Raw genomic sequence first — 27,189 nt, 5'->3', positions numbered from 1 at the left:
ACTTCTTTGCACATGTAAATCTGACAGCATCTTTATGTTCGCTTCCTCTTTCTCCCACCACAGCCAAGGTGCACAGTGACCATGGCAATGGACAGCAGGGAAACTAAGCTTGACGTGCATTTAGAGGTAACCGAACCCAAAGGCCCAGGTAAATAGGAAAAAAAAAAAGTGCTTTTCGGGGCATCTTAAAGAGGCAGTGCTTTGAAATAGTTTCCTGTTTGGCCAAGATTCTGCCCTCGAGGCAGACTACTAATCAGTGATACCTGCTGGTTGTACTTAAAACCTGCAACACATCCTTGCTCGAGGCGTATTAACATTGAGGATAAAATGAGCTTTGTTGGCCACTGTAATGCGCTTTTTTTTAATTTCACTGTCTCTTTAAGACGTGCATGGTGTGCTGATGGGTTTGATTTGATACGAGAGCTTTACACGGACTGTGCTGTGTTTCTTCTGATCTCTTTCACCTCTTGGCTTCCCAGAGGACACGTGCCTCTTTGCAGCACTTTTAGAGATTAGTGGCGTATATACTCCACAAATGCATAAATGAGCAATAGTTTTGAAATCATGAGATGAAAACTTTTAAATAAGTAAGTTAGTCTACTTGCACCCACCCTGTGTGTTTTCTTAAGAGCTGATGTAATGTGAATTTCTCCTCTGTGAGATCAGTAAAGTTTATCTTATGTTATCTTAAGACTTGGAAGAAATATGTAGAATGACTGTAAATCCTTTTATGTTTCACCTTCTACATACAGAATGTGGATTTCTACCTCTTGCCAAATCGCACAACACAAACAAACAATAGGCAGGTTGCCATCACCCTCTAAACTGTGCAATTTGAAGTCATAAATTAAAAATACACTTCATGGAAACGAATTTACAGTGCATCCGGAAAGTATTCACAATGATTCACATTTTATGTTACAGCCTTATTCCAAAATGGAGTAAATTCATTTTTCCCCTCAAAATTCTACTCACAACACCCCATAATGACAACATGGGGATTTTTTTATTTTATTATTTGCAAATTTACTAAAAATAAAAACTAAGAAATCACATGTACATACACTCAACAAAAATATAAATGCAACACTTTTGGTTTTGCTCCCACTTTGTATGAGATGAACTCAAAGATCTAAAACTTTTTCCACATACACAATATCACCATTTCCCTCAAATATTGTTCACAAACCAGTCTAAATCTGTGATAGTGAGCACTTCTCCTTTGCTAAGATAATCCATCCCACCTCACAGGTGTGCCATACCAAGATGCTGATTAGACACCATGATTAGTGCACAGGTGTGCCTTAGACTGCCCACAATAAAAGGCCACTCTGAAAGGTGCAGTTTTGTTTTATTGGGGGGGGGATACCAGTCAGTATCTGGTGTGACCACCATTTGCCTCATGCAGTGCAACACATCTCCTTCGCATAGAGTTGATCGGGTTGTCAATTGTGGCCTGTGGAATGTTGGTCCACTCCTCTTCAATGGCTGTGCGAAGTTGCTGGATATTGGCAGGAACTGGTACACGCTGTCGTATACGCCGGTCCAGAGCATCCCAAACATGCTCAATGGGTGACGTGTCCGGTGAGTATGCCGGCCATGCAAGAACTGGGACATTTTCAGCTTCCAAGAATTGTGTACAGATCCTTGCAACATGGGGCCGTGCATTAACCTGCTGCAACATGAGGTGATGTTCTTGGATGTATGGCACAACAATGGGCCTCAGGATCTCGTCACGGTATCTCTGTGCATTCAAAATGCCATCAATAAAATGCACCTGTGTTCTTCGTCCATAACAGACGCCTGCCCATACCATAACCCCACCGCCACCATGGGCCACTCGATCCACAACATTGACATCAGAAAACCGCTCGCCCACGCGACGCCACACACGCTGTCTACCATCTGCCCTGGACAGTGTGAACCGGGATTCATCCGTGAAGAGAACACCTCTCCAACGTGCCAAACGCCAGCGAATGTGAGCATTTGCCCACTCAAGTCGGTTACGACGACGAACTGGAGTCAGGTCGAGACCCCGATGAGGACGACGAGCATGCAGATGAGCTTCCCTGAGATGGTTTCTGACAGTTTGTGCAGAAATTCTTTGGTTATGCAAACCGATTGTTTCAGCAGCTGTCCGAGTGGGTGGTCTCAGACGATCTTGGAGGTGAACATGCTGGATGTGGAGGTCCTAGGCTGGTGTGGTTGCACGTGGTCTGCGGTTGTGAGGCTGGTTGGATGTACTGCCAAATTCTCTGAAATGCCTTTGGAGACGGCTTATGGTAGAGAATGAACATTCAATACACGAGCAACAGCTCTGGTTGACATTCCTGCTGTCAGCATGCCAATTGCACACTCCCTCAAATCTTGCGATATCTGTGGCGTTGTGCTGTGTGATAAAACTGCACCTTTCAGAGTGGCCTTTTATTGTGGGCAGTCTAAGGCACACCTGTGCACTAATCATGGTGTCTAATCAGCATCTTGATATGGCACACCTGTGAGGTGGGATGGATTATCTCAGAAAAGGAGAAGTGCTCACTATCACAGATTTAGACTGGTTTGTGAACAATATTTGAGGGAAATGGTGATATTGTGTATGTGGAAAAAGTTTTAGATCTTTGAGTTCATCTCATACAAAATGGGAGCAAAACCAAAAGTGTTGCATTTATATTTTTGTTGAGTGTAAGTATTCACAGCCTTTGCTCAGTACTTTGTTGATGCACCTTTGGCAGCAATTACAGCCTCAAGTCTACTTGAATATGATGTCACAAGCTTGGTGCACTTATCTTTGGGTAGTTTTGTCCATTCCTCTTTGCAGCACCTTTCAAGCTCCATCAGGTTGGATGGGGAGCGTCAGTGCACAGCCATTTTCAGATCTCTCCAGAGATGCTCAATCAGATTCAGGTCTGGGCTCAGGCTGGGCCACTCAAGGACGTTCACAGAGTTGTCCTGAAGCCACTCCTTTGATATCTTGGCTGTGTGCTTAGGATCATTATACGGCTGAAAGATGAACCGTCTTCCCAATCTGATGTCAAGAGCGCTCTGCAGCAGGTTTTCATCCAGGATGTCTCTGTACATTGCAGCATTCATCTTTCCCTCAATCCTGACTAGTCTCCCAGTTCCTGCTGCTGAAAAACATCCCCACAGCATGATGCTGCCACCACCATGCTTCACTGTAGGGATGGTGCTTGGTTTCCTCCAAACATGATGCCTGGTATTCACACCAAGGAGTTCAATCTTTGTCTCATCAAACCAGAGAATTTTGTTTCTCATGGTCTGAGAGTCCTTCAAGTGCCTTTTGGCAAACTCCAGGTGGGCTGCCATGCGCATTTTACGAAGAAGTGGCTTCCGTCTGGCCACTCTACCATACAGACCTGATTGGTGGATTGCTGCAGAGATGGCTGTGCTTCTGGAAGGTTCTCCTCTCTATACAGAGGAATACTGGAGCTCTGACAGAGTGACCATCGGGTTCTTGGTCACCTCCCTGACTAAGGCCATTCTCCCCCGATTGCTGGTGGATCCGAACTTCTTCCATTTACCAATGATGGATGCCACTATGCTCACTGGGACCTTCAAAGCAGCAGAAATGTTTCTGTACCCTTCTCCAGGTTTTGTGCCTTGAGACAATCCTGTCTTGGAGGTCTACAGACAATTCCTTTGACTTCATGCTTGGTTTGTGCTCTGACATGCACTGTCAACTGTGGGACTTTATATGTAGACAGGTGCCACCCAAAATGCTGGTGGCAAAAGATAAGATGAACAACCAGGAGGTGACTGACAAAAAAAACAAAAAACAAAACAAAACAGGAGAGTCTACTGACACAGAAAATACTTAGGAGTCACAAAAATTCATACTCACGAGGCACGGAGGAAACAAAGATCACTGTCAAGACAATGACTATGTCAAACAATGAACCGCTATCAAGCAACCAAACCAGAGTGCTTAAATATAGAGACAACTAATGAGACAGGTGCATGACAAACAGAAGCAGGAAACAAAAATGCACATGGGAAATTAAGTGGTGTACAATTGATAATGGACAGGAGCGGTGATCACAAAATAAGAGACAACCAAAAGTGAGTGGAAATTAAATAACTAAAACACAACCGTCAGGGAGGAGACATAAACAAATCAGGTGAAGCGCAGCAGAAACAAATAAGAATGACTAGATGACATTAATAACGAAGTGAGAAACATGACTGCGCAATTAATATGAACCAAAGATGCAGGACCAGGAACTGGATTGGAGAGAATAATTAAGCACATGCAAGGGGTGGAACATGCACATGACACAGTGGGGGGGTGCAGTGCACATCCACAACCCCAAGGGAACAGAGGTCACACAAATAGGATGTGGGGGGTCAAACATCACTCGCATCCACACACCGGAGGAAGGAAACGACATGACACCCACACACACACTCACAGGTGTACATGATGGACACTGGGAGACGCAACCAAACACATGTCATGCAGACAGAGGACACAAGACAGACATGAGGAGACACACCCACACAAAAGAACAGAAAATAATGACAGCCAACACCCCCAAAATAATATACAAACTCAATAACACAGCCAAATGTACCGATGGGTGGAGCCGCCACACAGGTGGACTCCAGTTAAGCTGTAGAAACATCTCAAGGATGTCCATTGGAAACAGGATGCACCTGAGCTCCATTTTCTTTTTCTTTTTGTTTTTTAATTTTTAATAAATTTGTAAAAATCTCAATTTTTTCACATTGTCAATATGGGGTATTGTGTATATAATTTTGAGGGACACATATACATGCAATTTCCTAGTTTTTCAAGTTGTGTACTAAGATTACGGCACAAGAGCACCTCACTTTTTTTTTTTCTGTCCAGTCAGGGAATTTACTTTGTGATGACAAACTCACTTCTTTTATCTTTAGTCCACCACTTATCCATACCACAATATCTACTGTAAATATGTACTCCTTACTGTCAGTAATAAAGAAAATGCTGTTTTCGTTAATACAGCCCACCAGTAGTCAAATGTGCCACATCAATGTAACATTGTTGGGTATAAATAATGATACACGCTACACCTGGCAAAGGGCCAACATGTTGATTCTCTGTTTATAATAAAACTTAAAATACTGTCCAGCTAATGAATGTGTATTGGTCTCATAGAACTGCAATATTCCATGCATTACCCCTTCTATAGCAGTACTCGTGGTGGATTCTTGTGTTTCCATCAAGTTAATTTGGGTCCAACAGATGTGACAGATTCTCTGATCAGAGTCTGAATTAAAAACCAGCTGGGATCTGAGTCCAGAGCAGCACGGTCAACATAAACTGCACTGCAGCCCGTTAATATGACGGTTCGCTGTGGCATTGGGACGGGTAGTTGCTGTGCAGAGCACCACTGAGTCGTGTGCCCCACTGAAAAAAAAGAAATGTCCTTTCTCGTTACATGCTTGACTGCGTGATTGTGCCGAAGGCGGAGCATTATGGGATTCGTACAAACATACAGATGCCGGACAAGTAAACAGAACGCCAGTGTCCCTCTGTGAGAGGAGTGCACTTAGACAAAATGCACATGTATCTGAAAGAGTATTGATCAGTCATTACTTTGATTTAAACAGAGGTCATTAGACCACACAACCTCAACCAACAGCTCAAAGCATGAGAGGAAGTGATGATTACTCCCAACCCGCCTTCAGGGAAGAGGGCAATTATGGTCGCGTGTGTGTTCTTTGATTCAAAGGAAAGAGCGCCACACACAGACTTGTTCATAATAAGGGCCAGTTGTTTACATAGCCTAAAAAAAAGTCTCCACACTGCTGGGTTTTTGATCCCAATAAATGAAGCCAGTGCAGAAGTGTCAGGTCTTGTAGTTCCTTAAATGGCCACTTGAGGCTCTCTCCAAAAGCCATTCATTCCCATAGACCCCGATGTTAAAATCCCCAACTTCAGAATAAAAATGGCTTGGTCCATTAAATAAATAAATTAAAATGGTTTTGCTAGTGTCCTCAATCATGGCAGCTCTGTTGGGGGTGGGGGGTGATAACTCATGAGTTTAAGATGTTTAAGTCATGAAGTTTTGAATAATTAGGGGCATGGTCACTTTGAGTGACAGCTGTGTGACAGAATCAAGGCTCCGTTAACAGAGCCTGTTCACTGTTGTGGACTCAACCTGGTCGAGTCGACTGTCCTTTCTATCACTGTCCTTTTTTATCATGTACGTGAGATGTGATGGCCTACTGTGCTGTTAGTTATACCAATAAACCATCAAAAAAGTTGGTGCCCCATTATTTCCACTAAGTGAAAATGAAATATTATTTACTTTATATGTTGGCACCAGTTTACCACTAATTTTCATGTAGCTTGGTGACATTAGTTCCACTGATTGTGCAACTGTAATTAAGGCAATATGGTGGTCATATGTTATAATACCCAAATCCAAGCAATGGAATGTTAAATGTTCAACATTCCCTCTCCAAAGATACAAAAATATTAGATTTCTCATTTTCTGGGAACTGCTCTGCACTTGATCAAATAGAATAGCATTTCAGATACAATCCCAAAACAGAAAAAGTTGGTACCAAATGCAAATGAAATAAAACAAATAACTAATAATAAAATATTAATAAAAATTCTAACATTGACTTATATTTCACTGCGGACTGTATGAACTCAATATATTTGATTTTTTTTTGTGTGCAGCTTCATTTAATTTGTTCATAGATATCCATTTGTGCATTTATGTAAGCATTGTAACACATTCCAAAAAAAAACAAAAAAAAAAACAGGAAAAAAGAAGAAAGTTGGGATGGGGGCACACATTCACACACACTCATCTTCAACCACTTATCCAAGATTGGGTCGCGGGGGGCTGGAGCTTATCCTAGCAGTCATAGGGTGTGAGGCAGGGTACACCCTGGACAAGATGCCAGTCTGTCGCAGGGCCACATATAGACAAACAAACACATTTGCACCCGCACCCACACCTACAGACAATTTAAATTTTCCAGTCCACCTAACCTGCATGTCTTTGGATGTGGGAGGAAGCCGGAGCACCCACAGGGAACCCACACAAACACGGGGAGAACATACAAACGCCACACAAAAAGGCCACAGGTGGGAATCGATCCCATGACCCTCTCTCTGTGAGGCACCGAGCTGGGACCGGGCAAATGTATTCTGAATATAAGGATTAAATCATCACTTTTCCAGCCAGGTTACTTGAGAGTAGTCAGGGGATGGATACATGAACACTTCCAAGTCCATAAATAAATTGCCCCGGTCCCAGCTCGGTGCCTCACAGAGAGAGGGACCGGGGCAATTTATTTATGGACTTGGAAATATTAATGTATCCATCCCCTGACTACTCTCAATTAAACTGGCTGGAAAAGTGATGATTTAATCCTTATATTCAGAATAAATTGGCCCAGTCCCAATTTATTCTAAATATAAGGATTAAATCATCACTTTTCCAGCCAGTTTTCTTGAGAGTAGTCAGGGGATGGATACCTGAACATTTGCATGTCACTGCATAGGGACTTGCTACCATGACAGCCCCACAGCTCTGAAACAAGTACAGTTTAGGTTTCTGTGGATTTGAGTTGAGAAACTGTGAATGGTGCAACATTTGCCTGTTGCTTCCGCATTCACAGCTTCATGATGGAGTAGAGAAGGATTGTAAAAGAGGAAAAAGAGCAAATCTCACCTCTGCTCTCCCATGTGCCTTCTAGCAAACTACACCTGAAATTGTTTGTGTTTTTTTTAATAAAATCCTCCTCCACATCGTCCCAACTTTTTCTGATTTAGGGCTGTACATTCCCACATGTCATATAAATATAGCTGTGATGGAGGCATGAATGTAAACACATCACTTCGACTCTCCCACGCAAACATAAAAACAAAGTCGGAGACCTGAGTGAAGAAATGAGTTCAATGTATCATTTCCCATGGTGCCTTTGGTGCAGTTAGCAGCATGTGAAGTGAAATCCCACACCAGTTGCTATTTATGGCTCTGTAAGGAATACAGGCCGAGCCCTGAGAACGCCTGTGTGCATAGCGGTGTAGTGTAGCTTTGAAACTTCACCCACATCCACTGGACCTCCATCAACACACACAAACACAACAGATGACGCTGTGCAGACACTGACAAAAATAAACACCACACATGAAGTAGAATTTGTAGAATTATTTTTTTTAACACCATAGGTTTATGGAAAACCAGCAATTTTTGTCAGTGAGAAGAAGTTTTACTGACCTTGACTTTGAGGATGATGCTGTGATCTTTGCAGAATCAGTTGGTAGTCTGCAGCACTTGAGGAGCTGAGTGAGGAATCCGGAGTTTGTGGGTGTGAGATTGTCCTGGATCAAGATTTAGATTCACTCTTTTAATGATTTCCTGGAGTCTGCCATCAGAAGTGTATCTGTATGTGGTGAGGTTTGCTGAACTTGTAAAGATGTTCACTTATCTCAGCAGTAACGTACATATCTCTGGGTCCTTGATCTTTGAGATTGGGAGATGCCTGAAAAGTTGATGGAGTCATGTGGTTGCTGGACAGAGTTGTTTGACGATACTGATATCTTTGTAGGAGATTGAAGGTCCAAGTCTTGAGGGTCCTGGTACTGAATGTCTTGATATATAGTTGTGAGACTTGAATGCCAACCAGTGACCTAAGGCAACCACAAGATGTCTTTGGTTCTTGGTCTCGTTAGAGGATCCTTGTGTACCAATGAGTGGTTACTTGGTGCGTCTAAGATGAAGAGTATTGTTTATATTGTGAGGGACCATCAGCTATTACATTTTAGCCATGTGGTGCATTTCTTTGTGCGTGATCTACCATGCAGATGCCCATGTTTAAGATGACTGCAGCAGATAGATGACTGCATTCAAGAGGTGGGGTGTGGATAGATCGCCTGGGCGGATGGCTTCCAAGACCCAAGGTGGTTCTCTAGTGTGGCAGATCCAGCAATACATGGCAACAGTGTTTGTTCCCAGACCTGAACTGATATTATAATTAGGTTGAATAACACGCAACAGTGGCCTTATTGACCACCAGGACCCTGCAATTAGCAATAAGACTTCACAAGCAACTGTTAGGCTCATTCTGCATGCTAAAAGATGTCAACATGACCCGGTAGGTTCACTGGTCCTCATCTATATCTATCAGAACCCAAGCTTTGAGCTGCATATACAGTCTAATTAATGGAGTTAGAGAGTTTTGCAGATCCACTGACTGATTGAGTGACACCATTAATCCCATGAATGCCTTACTGTGAATCTCAGGGGCAAACAGTCCAAACCCCAATGCTGTTAAATTAAAAAAAACACCACAAAAATACAGTTTTCTATTTCAGAATATGACATTAATACAAATGTATTTGTGCCGCTTAGTTTTTCTTTATTTAATTTTTTATTTTTCTGTTGGTTGACCAATTGATTTACAACTAGGGTTTTCCTATGTCACAAGCTGCCCTTCGTGCAGATTTACATGCTGAAACTGAACGGATTGAAACAGAATGTGACTTTTTAACCTCTTAAAATAGGTCAAGGTTAGCCAGCATTGAACTTGTCCAAGGTCTGTGTCCCAAGAATGTTCCCTGTAAATTTGAAGCCTCTAGCAATAATAGGACTGGACTTATGCTGAGCACAGACAGACGGACAGATGGACGGACGGACGCAATGCCTGATGGTCATATTTGATGGCCTTGGGTAATGACTGCTGTGATGTTCCTCAAACATTTTGTCACCCAAAACATCTTGCAATGTTCCATAAAATGACTGTCATATTTCCTCATCATTCCCAAAATGTGGTGAATTCATTCTTTTGCACAAGAGTGGTGGCCATGTGGTTAGCACACTTCTTTCCAGTGTGGAAGGTTCCCAGTTCAAACCCCAGCCCTGCCTATTCTCCAGGTAATGTGGAGTCACGTCAGGAAGGGAATCTGGCATAAAACTTGTGCCAATTCAACATGCAGATCCACCTCTGATTTGCTGTGACGTCTCCGAGTGAAAACAAGGGATCAGCCAAAGGGACTTTTATTACGTTTTTTAAACCACTTGTTTCAGCTTCCTGTCATGAAAGATGATGAGGAAGTAGTCTAAAGTTTAGTTTCAAAATCCATCAACACTTGCTCATAAACCACTAATGATTTGCTCAGCATTTTAACAGCAGTGTTTCCGTTTGTTACACAGGTTGCCAACTTTTGACTTTTAATCTTTGTCTGTTAAGTGTATTGGCTCTTTTTCAGAGTTTGAACTCTGCAGCAGCCATGGAAACCGTCTGACTTGTTGCCAGAGTCATTCGCTGTTTTATGTGACATTAAGTAGCAATAAGATATTTCTCCCTTTGATTATAAATCAGATAAAACACTTGGAGGGCTGTTATCTGTTTGAATGCTGAAATCTTGCACGTTGAATGTGTGCAGCTCATCACACTTTAACACGTGCTGTGTTTAAGTCAGATGTCTTGTGGGAATTCTGTGGTCTGTTGGGACCAAACATGACCTATTTTAACTCGTAATTCAGGGATCTTGTTTGTTTTGCTATATTTGAGAAGCAGCTTTGGGGGATTTGTTTTTTTTTTTTTATTTATGTAGGTCTTTTTTTTCCCCAATTCATCCCAACGTGTGTAAGTATGAAGCAAATAGCCAAGGTTTTCCTCTTCATTCCATCTGCTATTCATGATTTATTTTTAATCAATCTTCACGCACAAATGCACCTGTCAGCAAAGTCCTGTAATTTATTGGAGGTGAGATAAAGACCGATGGTGTAATTTAATATAGCTATGGTTGTCGCTTCTTTTTTTGCCAGCAGAGAGAAGACGACAGGGCAAATTCCAGCCTTTCAAGCGACTGTTTGGTAAGAGGAAGAAGTACGAGGCAAAGAGGGGCTTTGATGGAGCGGAGCTAAAAAACAGCTTTTCTACTGGGGAAGTGTGCAACGGAGTCGTATCTGAGGATGAGGAGCACAGTCAAAATCTGAGGTACCTACGTGTGGTTTGCCTTTTCATTTTCACTTTTGCATATTTGTCTCACTGCCAGTAAGCCTTTCATTATGGAGGGGGTATTATTAATTAAATAAAAACTGAGCTCATGAATAAATTAGTGTCTATACTTTTTATTTATTTATGTATTTATTTTTAACAAACCACATTCCACAACACAGCTTGGATTGATTATTAAAGGGGTAATTTCCATGAAAATTCAGTAAGGTATATCTTCTATTATACATACCAGTTCTAAGGTAGAACTCTACTAGTGTATAATAAAGTATATCTAAATATCTAAAAAAGAAGAGCAGAGCCGCTTAGGCGCCTGGTCTTGAGAAACAGGGATGGTAGGTTTAAAAGCTTTTTTTATCCCATGGGAACTCAACATGTTTCTGTTGCTTTTCTGTTGCGTTGAAATTATTGTGGTCATTACAGGAGCGATGTTGCCACGGATTCCACCAGCTCTTAATACCCCAAAGCTGTAGCTGGTGCTGTACTTTTGTTCGTAAGCATTAGTAGCGTTAGTCTCGTCAGCCCTGTCTTGTTGCCTTGAGGTTTAGCTAAACAAATTTCTTGATGTCTGGGTTTATACTAAACTGGTCAGCAGTATTTGAATATAGGTTTTTGTATTGTTTTAGTTTTTTTTTTTTACTTTAGGCTCAACAGGAAGCTAATTTGTTGAATAACACTGAACAAAGCTGAAAGTTCTAACGCGTATGTTATTATTAGCATGTTCTCTGTTGAAAGTGTTCCACATAGTGTGTGTGAATCGAAATATTCTGGAATTTGAGCAAGACCCTATAGGAATTCTGCTACTCCTGGAAGTGCAAAAAACCATGATCCAGAAAGGGAAGTACAGTTCAACTTTCCAAACTTTGTTTTGTATTTCACAAAAATAAAGCCTAACTCTTAAAGACCACATCCTTGAAGGCTGTTGATGTGGTTGAAATACTTTTGTGCAGGGGGTTCATTCATTCCTTTGATATTAGTCCAGGAGCCAGTCATCAATTTTGACCTGATTGGTACCACTTAAGGTGACCAAACGACACTTAGAATCCAGCCTCAGTGTACCATGGCCTACACAAAAATGTATGATAACCATCACAGGGTGGCAGCTGTAGCCAGGTAGGGGTCAATGAAGAATTACACTGAAGTTAAAATGTAAAAATGCTCCAATCATGTTTAAAACTATATCACATTATTTGTTTGATCATAACAATTCCAAAAAGGTATAGTTTGAACCATCTATGACGGAATGTTCGGGAGTTATGGGGTCAAAACAGCAAAAATGGTGACAAAATGGTTTCAGTTTGTACAGAGGTCAAAAGTTAAAGTTGCTCCAATTTCAGAAAAAAATTATACAAATTATTAGTTGAAATAAAAGGATTAATAAATGGAATAGTTTTGACTGTGTTGAATGTTTAGTCTCCAAAGTAAAGGTCAAACAAGGTCAACGTCCATTGAATTCAGTGACAGGTGGTGTAACCTATTCATTTTTAGAACCCAATTAACCCAAACAATAATTTGCATAATTTAATAATAATAATAATTTATAATTTAATAATAAAATAATTTTTACTGAAATTTAAGTAACTTTTGACCACTGTACAAACTGAAATTCACCTTTGTCACCATTTTTGCTGTTTTAACCCCATAACTCCAGAACATTCTGTCATAGATGGTTCAAACTATACCTTTTTGGAATTGTTATGATCAGACAAATAATGTGATATAGTTTTCAACATGATTTGAGCATTTTTAGATTTTAACGTCTGTGTAATTGTTCATTGGCCCCTACCTGGCTACAGCTACCACCCTGGGATGGTTATCATACATTTTTGTGTAGGCCATGGTACACTGAGGCTGGATTCTAAGTGTTGTTTGGTCACCTTCAGTGGTACCAAGAACCTGCTTGGCCCATGGACTATTTACTGAGTGTCACTGCTTCCTTTTTTTAATGAATGAGTGAGCGACCGTAATAACACTCTGCCATACTGAAGTGACTCTCATTTTTCCTGCAGGGAGTTGAATCCCATCGGATGTCGAGCTCTCTCACATGACAGCATCTTTATCCCAGAGGAACCCGAGCAGCAACCCAGTCTAGATAAAACCATGTCCCAGGAAAACGTCTCAGACAAAGTTAAGAACCTCCAGGTGGGTCGTGGGAAATCTGCACTTTGCTGCCAATCGCCTCATTTCTAACACTTGTCTCATTGCTCACACAGAGGCAGATAGCACAGAGTATCAAGTTTGGCCAGAAGCCACCTTCTCTGAGGAGGAGTGAAGGAGATGAGGACAGTTCTGATGACGAAGAGGTTCCCCGGAGCCCTTTGAAGGTTCTGGCCCAGGTCGAAGCAGAGCCGTCAAAAGCAGAGCCGAAGGTGATCCGTTAAGTTTGAATATCAACAGTTTCAGGTTGGAGATTGGGTGCAAGTCAGTTTCAGTGAATTCTCTGTTCACGTGATCTCTGCAGTTCCAGGCGGCCCAACAAACTGCAGCACAGAGCACCCCGGTCAAGTCCCCAAGGTCCAAAAGGGTTCTTCCTCCCACCGGTACCATTGAGTCCATCAATCTGGATGCTGTCCCACAGTTTGTTCCTCGCTTAGACAACACGGCTGCCAAGCATAAACTGTCTGTCAAACCTAAAAATCAAAGGATTTCCCGCAAGCACCGGCGGTTTACACAGGTGGGTCAAACCTAAAGTGCAGCCATCGATAGACTAAAATATCAGACAAAAAACACAAACGTACAGGCTGGTCAACACGGTTATTTTTATGTCACTCTGTACCAGCAGGAGGTGCAGTATCAAACCCACAAATTCTCCCTACTGCATTTCCCCTATTGACATTTCAAATCCCGCAAAACTTCAGAGAGGTCGCCGCGCTGCGAGATCTCAGTAACATTGAGAACTGCATTGAGACACTCTGATGACGCTGCACTTTAACCGCTGCACACGGACAACAGCATTAACATCGCAACATAAAATTATTTTTATATTGTGCCTAAAACTCTCATGAATATATTCTCTGGGTTTTTAGACGTTGTTATTGCGTTTGTTTTATGTAAACATGCGAGAATCACAGGCTGTCTCTCCGTTATTTTCAATGGAAGCTGCTGTGAGCTACGCTCGCTTCCTGATCTTGTCGTTCTGTAGGAAAGTGAAATTTGCTCTTTAACGTCTTGATTATTGTTCTTTACAACACTGTTTGTCCTCTTTGTTCCAGACTAATATATATAATATGTCTGAAATTCGGTTTGCGTTTGTTAAATTCCACGCAGATTAAACGTAGCAGACACGGATTATTTGTTATAATTGTTTTAGCAAGTTTTCAGGGTATCATGCAGCAGTCTCTTATTAACATGACGAAAAGCATAAAAAATTAAATTTTTGTAGTATAATATTCATTTACAATTGTCATCATGTGGATTCTCTATGTTGTTTGACTGCAGCGACTCTGTGGCGCGCAAGGGATTCTGGGATACGTCAATAGTACGAATATTGTCACGTGTGGTGGTGGTGGTGGGGGGGAGCACATAATTATTATTTGCGTTATTTTGTAGAGATTTACAGTCAGCTGTTCTTCCAGTGGCGCTCTAACTGGTGCTGCCAGTGTTACAAAATACATTTCAGTAAGTGTAGGCCAGACTAGACAAACTAACCAACAAATAATGAATACATACGTCGCAAACCATCCACATCACACAGATTTTGCTTCTCCTGAAGCGGCACACAGTAATCGCAGAGGATATTGTCATGCTGTCCGACACAGCTTCCTGTTTCATAAGCAGCTTCAGACTTCATAACTTTACATATTTCAAAGTTCCACATGACAATGGTAAATGTCCAGTTGCCTTCATCACCTTTGTGTGTTTTGATGCTTTCATTTGTCTAGCCACAGTCAATAAGCCGGTCAACATAGATGGCACTAACAGCTAGTAGTGCTAACTGCTTTAAAGTCCCGTGTTGGTACCACAGCCGTCCCATTGAGATTCCAAATGTGACATCACTTCCTCTCCTTCATGGTCACACTCTTGCAAAATCAGATAAACATGCGTGTGCTACTACAGTGGAGAGGACAGTGCAGGTGCAGGGGTGTTGTGAGGAAGTTTGAAATCAAGATCCCTTCGCTAGCCGGGTTCTATCCACATTAGCATTCAGACTTCGGGGAATCCCCCTCAAATTCGGTTCGAGAATACAATAAGGCTTAAGTCAGATTTGTGTAGTTCATATTGAGAAAAACCTATCCAGCTGAAACCGGATTCGCCCTGAATTTCACTCAAGCCAGATTTCCCACCCCAGACTGAATGGGGCCTCAGTTCTTTCACTTCGTTCACAGCAGGGACCCAGGCCCAGATCTGAGTACACTTTGCCCCAAAGTCCAACAGTGTGAATTCTGTGTCCATTTCCAATAGAAAAGATGGTCTCAAGGGCAGCTCATGTGTACTCTGGTACCATTTCTACCTGGTGTGAAAACAAACGACATGACTCACTGTATTTTCTGGAGTCTAAATCGCACCTTTTCTGTATTGTCGACTCTATAATTTGGGATTTCTGTACATTGTTTGAGTGTACTTTTATTACTGGCATTTATTCTTTTACTATTTGTTTATTTTGTTTATATTTGTTTGTATATTTTTTCAATATACATGTGAACCCCATTATCTTGCGCAAGTTGGGGTCCACAAAATCGCTCTGAGTTATCTGAAACCACAAGTTAATGAGGTTGACCAAAAAAAAATGAAAAATGAAAATAAAAAATTTAAATCAATTATACAATAGTCTAAATTTTCGAGGTCCACAAATCAGTCACGAGTAAAATCGAAACGCGAGTTACGCATACGTGAGTTAACGGGGTTTACCTGTATAAGTCACACCAGAGTATAAATTGCAGGACCTTCCACCTAGTAAAAAACTGTGACTTTATATGCCATAAAATACAATAATTTCCATGCGACCTGTGTCGTTCAGATATGGTGGAGAAAGGATCTCTGCTTTAGTAATCACATGAGTCTTAAGAATTTGGGTGGACCAAACTTTGCAACATTTACAACTGGACACTACACAAAGAATCTGAGATTACTGGAATAATAATACTGCCTGGAGATTCCGTCCTCTAGTTTGGGAAAAAATACCTTCGAAGCTCTGTCGCTCAGAAACTCGTGAGGAAATTGAGCAACCCGAGTTATCAGAGTTGATGTCACATGTGCAACTAGTGAGACAACGTTACTAATGTTTAAAACATGTTTTTCAAATGAATTTTCAAGAAGCCATTGCTGCTATATGTAATATGTTCACATTCTATGTACAACCCCAATTCCAATGAAGTTGGGACGTTGTGTAAAATGTAAATAAAAACAGAATACAATGATCTGCAAATCCTCTTCAACCTATATTCAATTGAATACACCACAAAGACAAGATATTTAATGTTCAAACTGATAAACTTTATTGTTTCTGTGCAAATATTTGCTCATTTTGAAATGGATGCCTGCAACACATTTAAAAAAGCTGGGACAGTGGTATGTTTACCACTGTGTTACATCACCTTTCCTTCTAACAACACTCAATAAGCATTTGGGAACTGAGAACACTAATTGTTGAAACTTTGTAGGTGGAATTCTTTCCCATTCTTGCTTCATGTACGACTTCAGTTGTTCAACAGTCCGGGGTCTCCGTTGTCATATTTTACGCTTAATAATGCGCCACACATTTTCAGTGGGTGACAGGTCTGGACTGCAGGCAGGCCAGTCTAGTACCCGTACTCTTTTACTACGAAGCCAAGCTGTTGTAACACGTGCAGAAAGTGGCTTGGTATTGTCTTGCTGAAATAAACAGGGACGTCCCTGAAAAAGACGTTGCTTGTATGGCAGCATGTGTTGCTCCAAAACCTGGATGTACCTTTCAGCATTGATGGTGCCATCACAGATGTGTAAGTTGCTCATGTCATGGGCACTAACACACCCCCATACCATCACAGATGCTGGCTTGTGAACTTGCTGGTAACTGCGCTGGTAATAATCTGCATGGTCTTTTTCCTCTTTTGTCCGGAGGACACGATGTCCATGATTTCCAAAAACAATTTGAAACATGGACTCATCAGACCACAGCACACTTTTCTACTTTGCATCTGTCCATTTCAAATGAGCTGGGGCCCAGAGGAGGCAGCGGCGTTTCTGGATGTTGTTGATGTATGGCTTTCGCTTTGCATGGTAGTTTTAACTTGCACTTGTAGATGTAGCGACAAACTGTGTCAACTGGCAATGGTTTTCTAAAGTGTTCCTGAGCCCACACGATAATATCCTTTACACAATGATGTCAGTTTTTTATTATGGACTGTAGATGATGGAATCCCTAAATTCCTTGCAATTGAATGTTGAGAAACATTGTTCTTAAACTGTTGGACTATTTTTTCAAGTGTTCCTGAGCCCACGCGGTAAGATCCTTTACACAATGATGTCAGTTTTTAATGCAGTGCCGCCTGAGGGATCGAAGGGCACAGGCATTCAATGTTGGTTTTCGGCTTTGCCGCTTATGTGTAAAACGTTTTCCAGATTCTCTGAATCTTCTGATTATATTATGGACTGTAGATGATGGAATCCCTAAATTCCTTGCAATTGAACATTGAGAAACATTGTTTTTAAACTGTTGGACTGTTTTTTCACGCAGTTGTTCACAAAGTGGTGATCCTCACCCCATCTTTGCTTGTGAATGGCCGAGCCTTTTGGGGATGCTCCTTTTATACCCAATCATGACACTCACCGGTTTTCAATTAGGTGTTCTTTGAGCATTCATAAACTTTCCCAGTCTTTTGTTGCCCAACTTTTTTACTGAAGTTGTACATCAAGCAAGAATAGGAAATAATTCCACCTACAAGCTTCAACAATTAGTGTCCTCAGTTCCCAAATGCTTATTGAGTGTTAGAAGGAAAGGTGATGTAACACAGTGGTAAACATACCACTGAAACAGCTTTTTTGAAACGTGTTGCAGGCATCCATTTCAAAATGAGCAAATATTTGCACAAAACAAAAATTAAAATTAAAATTACGTTCGCAGCACCACACATCAACAAAAAATGTCTTTGATTTTACTGAGCCCAAAACATGATGTCAGTGTAGCTCTGCTATTACAGGCTAAGTAATTGATCCATATTTGTGTCTGAGGTAATCTCATGACCGCACATATTCAGAAGTATAGCTTCTTTTTTGTTGCGTCTTTCCGAGCTTCTGGGGGTTCTGAACCAAACATATTTTTACATATGTATAATAGTTACATGCTTGTGGTTTCACAACAAGTGTCCCAGTTGGGTATTGAACAACAAAGCTAACCACGAAGGTTCTGTGGACCTCTTCTATGAACTCTGATCTTTAGTTCTTTCCATAGATTTTCTATTGAGTTCAAGCCAGGTGATTGGTTGGGCCATTTTAGCAACTTTATTTTCATTCTGTGAAAGTAATTGAGAGTTTCCCTGATTGTGTTTCGGATCATTGTCTTGCTGAAATGACCACCCTCGTCTCTTCTTCATCATCCTGGTAGATTTTTTTTTATCAAGAATGTCTAGGTACATTTTCCCATTCATCCTTCCTTCAGTTACTGTATATAAAGTTTTCCAGTGCCGGATGCTGAAAAACAGCTCCACACCATAATCTTCCCACCTCTAAACATCACTGTTGGTATGGTGTTTTGGGCTGATGTGCAGTGCAGTTTTGGTCTTATCTAACCAAACTATATTCTGCCAGTATTTCACAGGCTTGTCTAAATGTTGTGCAGCAAACTTCAAACGAGCTTCAACATGTTTTCTTCAGCAGTGGAGTCTTGCGTTGTGAGTGTGTGTACGAGCCATGGCAGTTGAGTGCATTACTTATTGTTTTCTTTGAAACAATTATACCTGCTAATTCCAGGTCTTTCTGAAGCGCCCCTTGGCTTTTGGACAACTCTTTTGATAATTGTTTTCATTCCTCTGTCAGAAATCTTGCAAGGAGCACCTGGTCGTGGTGCTCCTCATCCTATGGTAAAATGATGTTCTTTCTGCTTCTGGATTATGGCCCCAACAGTGCTCACTGGATCATTCAGATGTTTAGAAATCCTTCTGTAACCAATGCCATCAGTATGTTTTGCAACAATAAGGTTGCAAAGCTCTTTAAAGATTGCTTTGCTTTTACCCATCATGAGATGTTTCTTGTGTGACAACTTCGTAACGAGACACCATTTCATTGAGCATCAGTTGGGACTAAACCAGCTGATATGAATTTGCACTGACAAGGGGATTGCTTTCTAATTACTGATTTCAGTTGGTGTCTTGGCTTTCCATGTCTGCTTGCAGCTCCCTTTCTTCAGGTGTTCAATACTTTTTTCCTGTGTAAATTTCACATTATTACAACATCTATAGTTCAATTTCTTTGTATGTGTGAATTACTTGGGTTGTTACTGACATCTTGTGAAAATTTCATGTCAATAGCACCTTTAGAAATACATTTACTGAGAAAAATACTGACATGTTCAACACTTATTTTACCCGATGTATATCGCTTTCAGTAAACCAAGCAGGCTTATCAGTTTGATAGCTGCAAAAATAATTCTGGAGCACTTGCAAGTGGCAAAAAGTTGCAGTTTTATTTTCTAAATTAAACAGTTTAAAATAGCTGCTGCTTATATTGGAATAAAAGTTGGTATTTTGTGATAAAATTTGGTATCTATCACAACAAGAGTCATAAGGAGATGAAAATCCCCCCGGTCCCCGGTAATACAAAGTGTTGGGGATCACCCAAGTACACCCTTATCTGATGCCCAAATGATCTCAGCTGGCTCCATTCAATGTGAAGAAGCAGTGGCTCTACTCAGAGTCCCTCCTGCATAGTTGAGCTTCAGACCCTGTCTGGGACTGTAACCCCAGATACCTGTTGGAGGAATATCATTTCTGCTGCTTATATCCATGACCTTATTCTTTCGGTCATTATCCAAAGTTCATGACCATAGGTGAGGATAGACGTGTAAATCAAATAGAAATTGAGAGGTCGATTCTGGATCATCGCTTTCTTTGCCACTGCAGTTCGGTACAGTGTTTGAAAAACACCAGACACTGCCCCAACCTGTCCAACTTAGCCCCACTCGTGAACAACACCCAGAGATACTTCAACTCTCCATTTGGGGTAATAACAAAAATACAGGTGTTAAAAAAAAAGACTCTTACACGGTGTCAAAAAATCTTTTATATAATTCTATCTCAAGTTTCTATTATTTCAGGTCACACCCATTTCTTTCCACAAGATTCATAAAAACCAGGAGATTAGATAAAATACTATGAAATGAGCAAATAATGAGTGATACCTTCGCCAAATCCCAACAGTCCTCTGTTTATCTGTCCTCAGCTGATTTGACATGCAAGTGGGGTACTGTTTTCCATAACACAAATTACATGGAAATCAGTGGGAGAGAGTTTAGTGTTTATGAAATATTCTGAAACTGCATCTGTATCAAAACCTTGGGAACTTCTTCTTACCCAAGGCCAACCTCTGCAGCAAATTTCCTTGAACTGTGTTCATGTGTTTTTGAGATATCTGCAAACAGTCTCCTTGGCAGAGGTAACAAACAGCCACAAGAGAAACATAAGGTCATTGGCACATTTTGGCACATTGTTGATTCATTTTGGGATCCTTTCCAATTTTCTTGTGAGACATACAAATTAAAGTCGTTATGTTTTCATATTTTTAGGAACTTCAAGAAGTTTCTATTCCTGATGTGCTTCAAGAGGATCTTGAGGTGGCTGGGGTCTCGACTGATGGCCACCGTAGGGCATCTGCTGAGGAGCCCCTAGAACATGTTAAGAACAACGACTGCACGAGGAGGAATGGCAGGAAACCAGGAGGAGGAGAGAGCTGGAGGAACAGAGGCTCAGACAGGAGGAGGCAGAAAACAAAAAGAGAGCAGAAGAGCTGAGGCTCCGTGAACTAGAGAAGGGAGAAGTGTCAAAAGCAACAAAGGAGGAACAAATGCGAAAAGAGGAAGAAAAAAAGGCTTTGTGAGGAAGAACAGCGATGGGTGTCAAGAAGAGGAGAGGAGGATTAGAGAAGAAAAGAAGAAGAAAGGAGACAGCAAGAAGAGGAAGAGTGGGTGCGGCGAGAGTAAGAGGAGAGGAGGGATGCGAGAAGAGCAGAGCGTCTGCAGCGGGAAGGAGAAAGACAACTGCAGAACAGAAGAGAAAAGAGGAAGAAAGAAAGAAACGAGAAGAGGAAGACTTAAGGAGGCTATGTGAGGCTGAGAAACAGCATCTACTTGCAGAGCAGAAGCGGAGAGAAGAAGAAGAAAGGAAGAGATGTCAAGAAGCCGAGAAGAGGAGGCTGCAGGAGATGGAGGAAAAGAAGAAAATGGAAGAAGAAAGAAAACAGAAAGGAGCTGGAAGAGGAGAGGAGGCTATCGTTCGAAGCGCTCTGATGGCGGCCCAAACCTCGACGAGAGGAAGAGAAAAGCTGAGGAGCTGCGCTGGAAAGAGATGGAAGAGCGACAGAGGCCCTTCACTTTTAAAGTTTCCTCTGGAGAAAAACAAATTTTGTTCCAGAAGGTCAACCTGACACCCGTCACACCAGCCTCCAGCCACCAGACTGTAGGTGTAGCTGAAGAACGAGAAGCTTCCTCTTCAGAAGGTCCAGATTCCCCTAACCTCCCAACATCTCCATATGTCCCCCATACAGCAATCCTTGTGACGGGGGCCCAGCTCTGTGGGACTGCGGTCAACTTGGACCAAATCAAAGACACTGCCTGCAAATCTCTTCTTGGTTTGGCAGATGATAGAAAGGCCCAGGGAACACCACCAATGAAGAGCAAGACTTCACCCGACCGCAACTCTTGCAAGACAAAGTCATTGACAGAGTTGTCACTCTCAACAGACCAGACCAGTGCAGCTGTTTTGGCAGAATGGGCAAGTATTAGATCAAAGATATTTAAGGGAGTCGAGGAGGGGAAATATGATGACTACCCAGATCTGAACCGAAACCAGCCTGTGCCAAGCAGCGAAGACCAGGCTCCATTTTCCCACACGAACCTCAGGAAGACCATGTCTGCCAGCGCCAAGTTCTCAATCACCCCTGCAAAGAAGAAATTTACAGACTCCAACAGGAACTCAGAGGTATTTAGTCCAGATGATAAGGAACCAGGAGAGGAAGTGTTTCCGTCTCCTACCTCTGTATCTACATCAGCATCTGTCGGCAAACCTCAGAATAGGAAGAGTAAATCTGTCGCATCATAGAAAGAGGCTCTGAGGAATGTATGTTTGCTAAAGACCTCCCCTCCTTCCTGGTTCCCAGCCCTGAAACCAAACCTGAGGGTGCTGAGTTGAAGAGCAGGACTCATGGTGAGATGGAGGCAGCTGGAAGCAGGGAGGAGAGTGAGGACCGAGGCCAGGACAGTGAGGATAAACCTTCTCCTTTTGGAATAAAGCTTAGGAGGACTAACTACTCCCTTCGCTTTCACAGCGAACAGTCCACAGAGAAAAGGAAGAAGCGATACAGTGCTGGTGACAGCTTTGATGGCGTCCCTTCGCCTCTCACCCCCATCGAACCAGACTCTGATGCTTCCTCTGTATTTTCTGATAAATCCAGTCCCACGTCTCCTCAAAAGATAGTGTGGTTGCCAAGTACTTGCATTCATCCCCTTCTCGTGCCCTGCCTCAGGCCAAAACAGGTAAACCTATGGCTCCGTCTGCACACAGCGAAGGTGACAAAGTGCTTTCCAAACCCTCCTCTACCGAAGACCCCCCACATCACCCAAACCTGTTGGAGCAATTACCACAACTCCACCCTCACCACAGCCTAATGTGGGGCATGGTATTCCCAGTGAGGCCAGAATCCAGAGAACACAAGGTTCGGATTCATTCACCCAGGAACAGACAAACAGTGGTGAGGAATCTTTGACGGTGGTCCAGTTGCATCGAAGCAGTCATGACCCCGGGTCCAAGGGGAAGAAGAGCCGAAGGAGAAGAAATCTTTCTTCCCTTCCATCAACATTCCCTGGAGAGAGAAGGCAGACAGAAAGGCAGAGCTCATCAAGAGAGGTCGGTGCCCATTTGATCATCTATTGTTTGGTTCACATCGTGCCAGTAAAATTATAGGCTCCTCTTCCATTATTACGCTGCACGTTGGCAAAGCATCAATGGCAGGGTATTGCCCCTTCACTGGTGTGTCTGTGTGTATGGACAAGATAGCTCAAAAACAGCTGGAAGATTTGCTTCAAATGTGGTTTGAAGGAAATCGACTATCATATGATGTTGTCAAAAATACCATTATGGTGATATGTATATTTACAGACCCAAAAGTTCTCAATCGCCCCCTCGTACCCAATAACTGTAGGGTAGGGATTGAAATGATTATAGTGTCACAGTTAGTTCTGAGGTGCTAATGGTGGAACAGTGTTATACACGGAGCACAATTTTTTTTTCTGCGTTAATGTAGGGTGACCAAACGTCCTGTTTTCCCAGGACATGTTCTGTTTCCATGTCGTTTCCTGGCCGTCCTGGGTTTTTTTAGAAAATGATGACAATGTCCTTGTTTTCATTGTTTTTCATTGGGCCATTAAATTGGCCGGTAGTCAAGTGTCATTTGAGTCTCATTGCTGGTGTCACAGACCGAACGGTGCCCTGTAAAATTCTGTCCCCCCCTGCTTTCACTGTGCATGTATCATTTTGGAGTGTCAGCAGTAGGGATGGGTATCGGGAACCAGTTCCTTTTGGGTATTGTTAAGAAATGATTCGATACACCGACATCAGTAACCTTTTTGCTAACGATTCCCTTATCGGTCCTTCAGAGTGGTGGTTGTTTTGGGGGGTGTTGTCAGGAAAATGATAATTTCTCTACATTGATTACAGACCCTGCAGTGGGTCTGTAATAAACTTTTCTGCAGTGCAGCTTTGCTTTGAACCTTGAACCAATTGAAGCAGTGATTCACAGATCGAAGCAGTGCTTCAATCTGCTGCTTCGTTGGTTCATTGTTTTATTTCGCTTATCTTAATTTTTCACCACTAAAACCTCAAAGAGCCTATGTCTGTGAGTAATATTTACCTTTTTATGTTAAACCAACCTGTTATAGTCTTCTGAAACAGTTGATAGATGTATTTTATAACTTAAAAATGGAACTGATGCTAACGTGTTAGCATGTCTATGGAGTTTTCAATGTTAAAGTTGGCGTTAAGCTGTTCGCATCTCAGCACGTTTGTGTGCATTTGTTTTCTGTATAATAATTAATGGCTCAGCGTTCGTTGTCGTAAAAGAGTCAAATTGTATTTTTTTTTTTTTATTCATATATTATCAATAATAACAACAACAACGGTAATAATAACTCATAATAACTAATAATGCTACAATACAATTTTAAAGAACGAGACAAACAGAACCTGATGAAACTAACATAGAAATAAATAAGTGTTTCCTGTGAACACCTAGTGACTCCTTACACCTCCACTTCATCCCTGTTTTATTTAAGTTTAATGTCAATTTGGTCAAACCATATTTTTAATGTGTTAATTTCTTCAGTGATTTCCTCCAGAACTATCTGCCAAGCTAGAAAACTGCTGCATCCTAGTAAGAACAGAATACTACTGGAATGAATTTGAATGAGGAAAGTTGTTTTTTTTCTCACTAAAATGGATGCTGCACTCACTGCAGTTTATTGTCTGGAATAGTCCCAGTTTGCATTTCAGAGCTTCTAGAATCCAAACATTTTCGTGTGGGTGGTGTTGTGGGGTAATTTTTGGTTTCAGCTTTTTTTGTTTTTCACCACTTTCATCCCTGAATATGTCAATCATGAGTCACTTTTGTGAGGATTAAAGTCACAAACCGGGACTCCTGTCTTGTTGCGAGAAAGAAACAAGAATTGTCCTCCGTTCTGTTCACACAGCTCCAAATGCTGCGCAGCTCTCTGCCGAGTCAAGTTAGAATGATAGAGTCCAGTTGGAATTGATAAATTCAAAGCGAAACGCCATTTAAATCAAATGACACCTCTTTCTAAATCTTGTAATACAAACTGCAATCAATCAAAACGTTTTTGTTTTCCTCCCAAAATGAGACGTCCTGCGCTGACAAGCAGCAGCCAGCTGAGCTCAGCTCAGAGGTATGGAGAGACATTCATGCCAAAATGTCTGAAAAGAAATGCTTTTGACAAAAACTACAGATTTTGTTTAGTTTTATTTATGTCCAGAGATCAAGGATACAGTGACCAATTTAAAATCTTGTTGACATAGAAAACCTGTAAAGCCTACTTCTAGTACACAGAAAATTCACAACAGTGGTGGTTCATAAGGGAATCGATAAGGAATCGGATTGATAAGCGAAATCAATAATGGCATCGATATCAATAAAATCTTATCAATACGCATCCCTAGTTAGGAGTGATTCACCCCATTATCACCTTGTTTCTGCTTAAAACTGACTTTAGAATGATTTAAGACATTTTACTTTGTGATCTGATGGTTAATAATCACATTATTCCCTTTGATCGCTTTGGGTGTAGGGAGTCAGACTCAGAGAGTCAAACTCAGACGCGTTGCTCTCGCGCTCTGATTGGTCCCCCATCATTAATTATGAAATAATGCTGAATTTATGTGGAAATGATTGTTGTACAAAAGCTTCAAATGTCTGTTGCTGAGATAGATGATGACTGAAGTGCAGTTTAAGCAGAAACGAGGCGATAATCAGAGCATTGCTACTGACGCTCCAAAATGATGCATGCGCATTGAAGGCAGGGGAGACCAATTTTTAGGGGGGACCGTTCGGTCGGCGACACGGGGCCGAGTGTCCTGGTTTTTGGTAATCAAAATATGGTCACCCTAGTTATGTGAACATGGTTTTTACTCCCTCACTGCTTGAAGAGTCTGACTCTGAAATGGTTCATTCAGCTTTATGGACTATTTAGTTGATCATGAAAGCAAATCCCATTTCCTTCAGTAAATGAAAACCAGTAAAGTTAGTTAAACGTGGTTTTGATGTTTGTATGTATATGTACATCCATTCCAGAAAAACCGCCCTTCAGAGCAGGCACTCGCTAGACAGTGCCAAGGTCCAAGATAAGGAGGCGGGGCCTTTGTGGATCACGCTGGCACTGCAGAAGCAGAAAGGCTACAGGGAGCAGCAGCAGAGACCGAGAGGAGCGCCGTAGTCAAAGAGAGGCCAAATTGGCTGAAAAACAAGCAAAAGAGAAAGAAAGTGTATGTGCACTGACTGATCTGTGTGCACAGTTACTCAACTCTTATCTCAGATGCACAGGTTACCAACCGACTTCCTATCAATCAGTTACTGATCTCCTTTGCAGGTTATGTTAAATAGCCCACAGATAGCAAAGGGAGTGGGAGCACGACTGTGGAGAAACCTCAGACACCAGAGGAGCCAAAAAGACCCGATAGCCTGCTGGGACGGTTTGAACGCCGGGAACACCTGAAAAAAGCCAGCACCCTACCCAGCTCTGTTACTGGTAAGAACCCCTTTGTTGAGGATTTGGTAATTGCGTGTCTTAAAGCAGGATTAGAACGCCTTAACGTTTTGTCCCCTCTTTGGCATTTCAGTTGAAATTTCTGACTCTACGCCATCACCACCTGCTGTCAAAGAGGTGTCAAAACGTTTCCCCTCCAGTGACTCTTCGCAGGTGTCCACTGAGCCGGCCTGGCTGGCCCTGGCCAAGCGGAAGGCCAAAGCCTGGAGCGACTGTCCTCAGATCATCAAATAACAGCCTGAGCAGCAGCCACCTGAGATGTTACACTGCCCACCAGACTCTGACAGCATCAACCCATCCTCCCGAACTCCTAATCTGACCGTTTACTCTCCGACTGTGAAACAAGACCTCCTCAGGGGTAGACATTAAAGATTTCGTCCATTACTTTAAAAATTTCCTGGCCTCTCTTGGAAGTGTGTGTGGAAAATCTTCCCATTCTTCCCTCATGTAACCAAAGAGAACAGAGCCACAAAATAAGCACAATTTGACTTTTCAAATGAGCGTTTGTGTAACTTATGTTACCTGTTCATAGTTCAGATCACAGTAAACTTGCTCTTGTGATTTTTCAGAGATTTTGTTAAAAGTACCAAATTCACAAATGCTCAGTTTTAGATGTGCACTGACACAAGCACGATGCACGCGTGTAACAAATTCTAAAGCTCTAGCATCTCCAGTCACAAAAACACCCAAAGCCTTCGCCTGATGATGACAGACTCACAAAGGACCCTTTATTTATTTATTTATTT

The 27,189-nt window shown here is 41.8% G+C and overlaps 1 protein-coding gene across 1 annotated transcript; it reads left to right on the top strand.

The window, feature by feature from the left end:
- cracd (capping protein inhibiting regulator of actin dynamics) lies at positions 1-27,189 on the top strand. The gene is given in 18 exon segments (XM_034180491.1): positions 1-148; positions 10,800-10,968; positions 12,996-13,128; positions 13,200-13,355; positions 13,448-13,660; positions 20,684-20,798; positions 20,801-20,990; positions 21,040-21,131; positions 21,134-21,381; positions 21,426-22,205; positions 22,208-22,612; positions 22,615-22,702; positions 22,705-22,877; positions 22,880-23,022; positions 25,972-26,092; positions 26,094-26,160; positions 26,267-26,425; positions 26,517-27,189. Coding segments are annotated over 18 exon segments (3,480 nt in total). The 5' UTR covers positions 1-81; the 3' UTR covers positions 26,678-27,189.

This window comes from Thalassophryne amazonica, chromosome 10 (genome assembly GCF_902500255.1).
Source record: "Thalassophryne amazonica chromosome 10, fThaAma1.1, whole genome shotgun sequence".
Classification (NCBI taxonomy): domain Eukaryota; kingdom Metazoa; phylum Chordata; class Actinopteri; order Batrachoidiformes; family Batrachoididae; genus Thalassophryne; species Thalassophryne amazonica.
The sequence above is the reverse complement of the archived record's forward strand: the minus strand, read 5'-3'. Positions and strand labels throughout refer to the sequence as shown.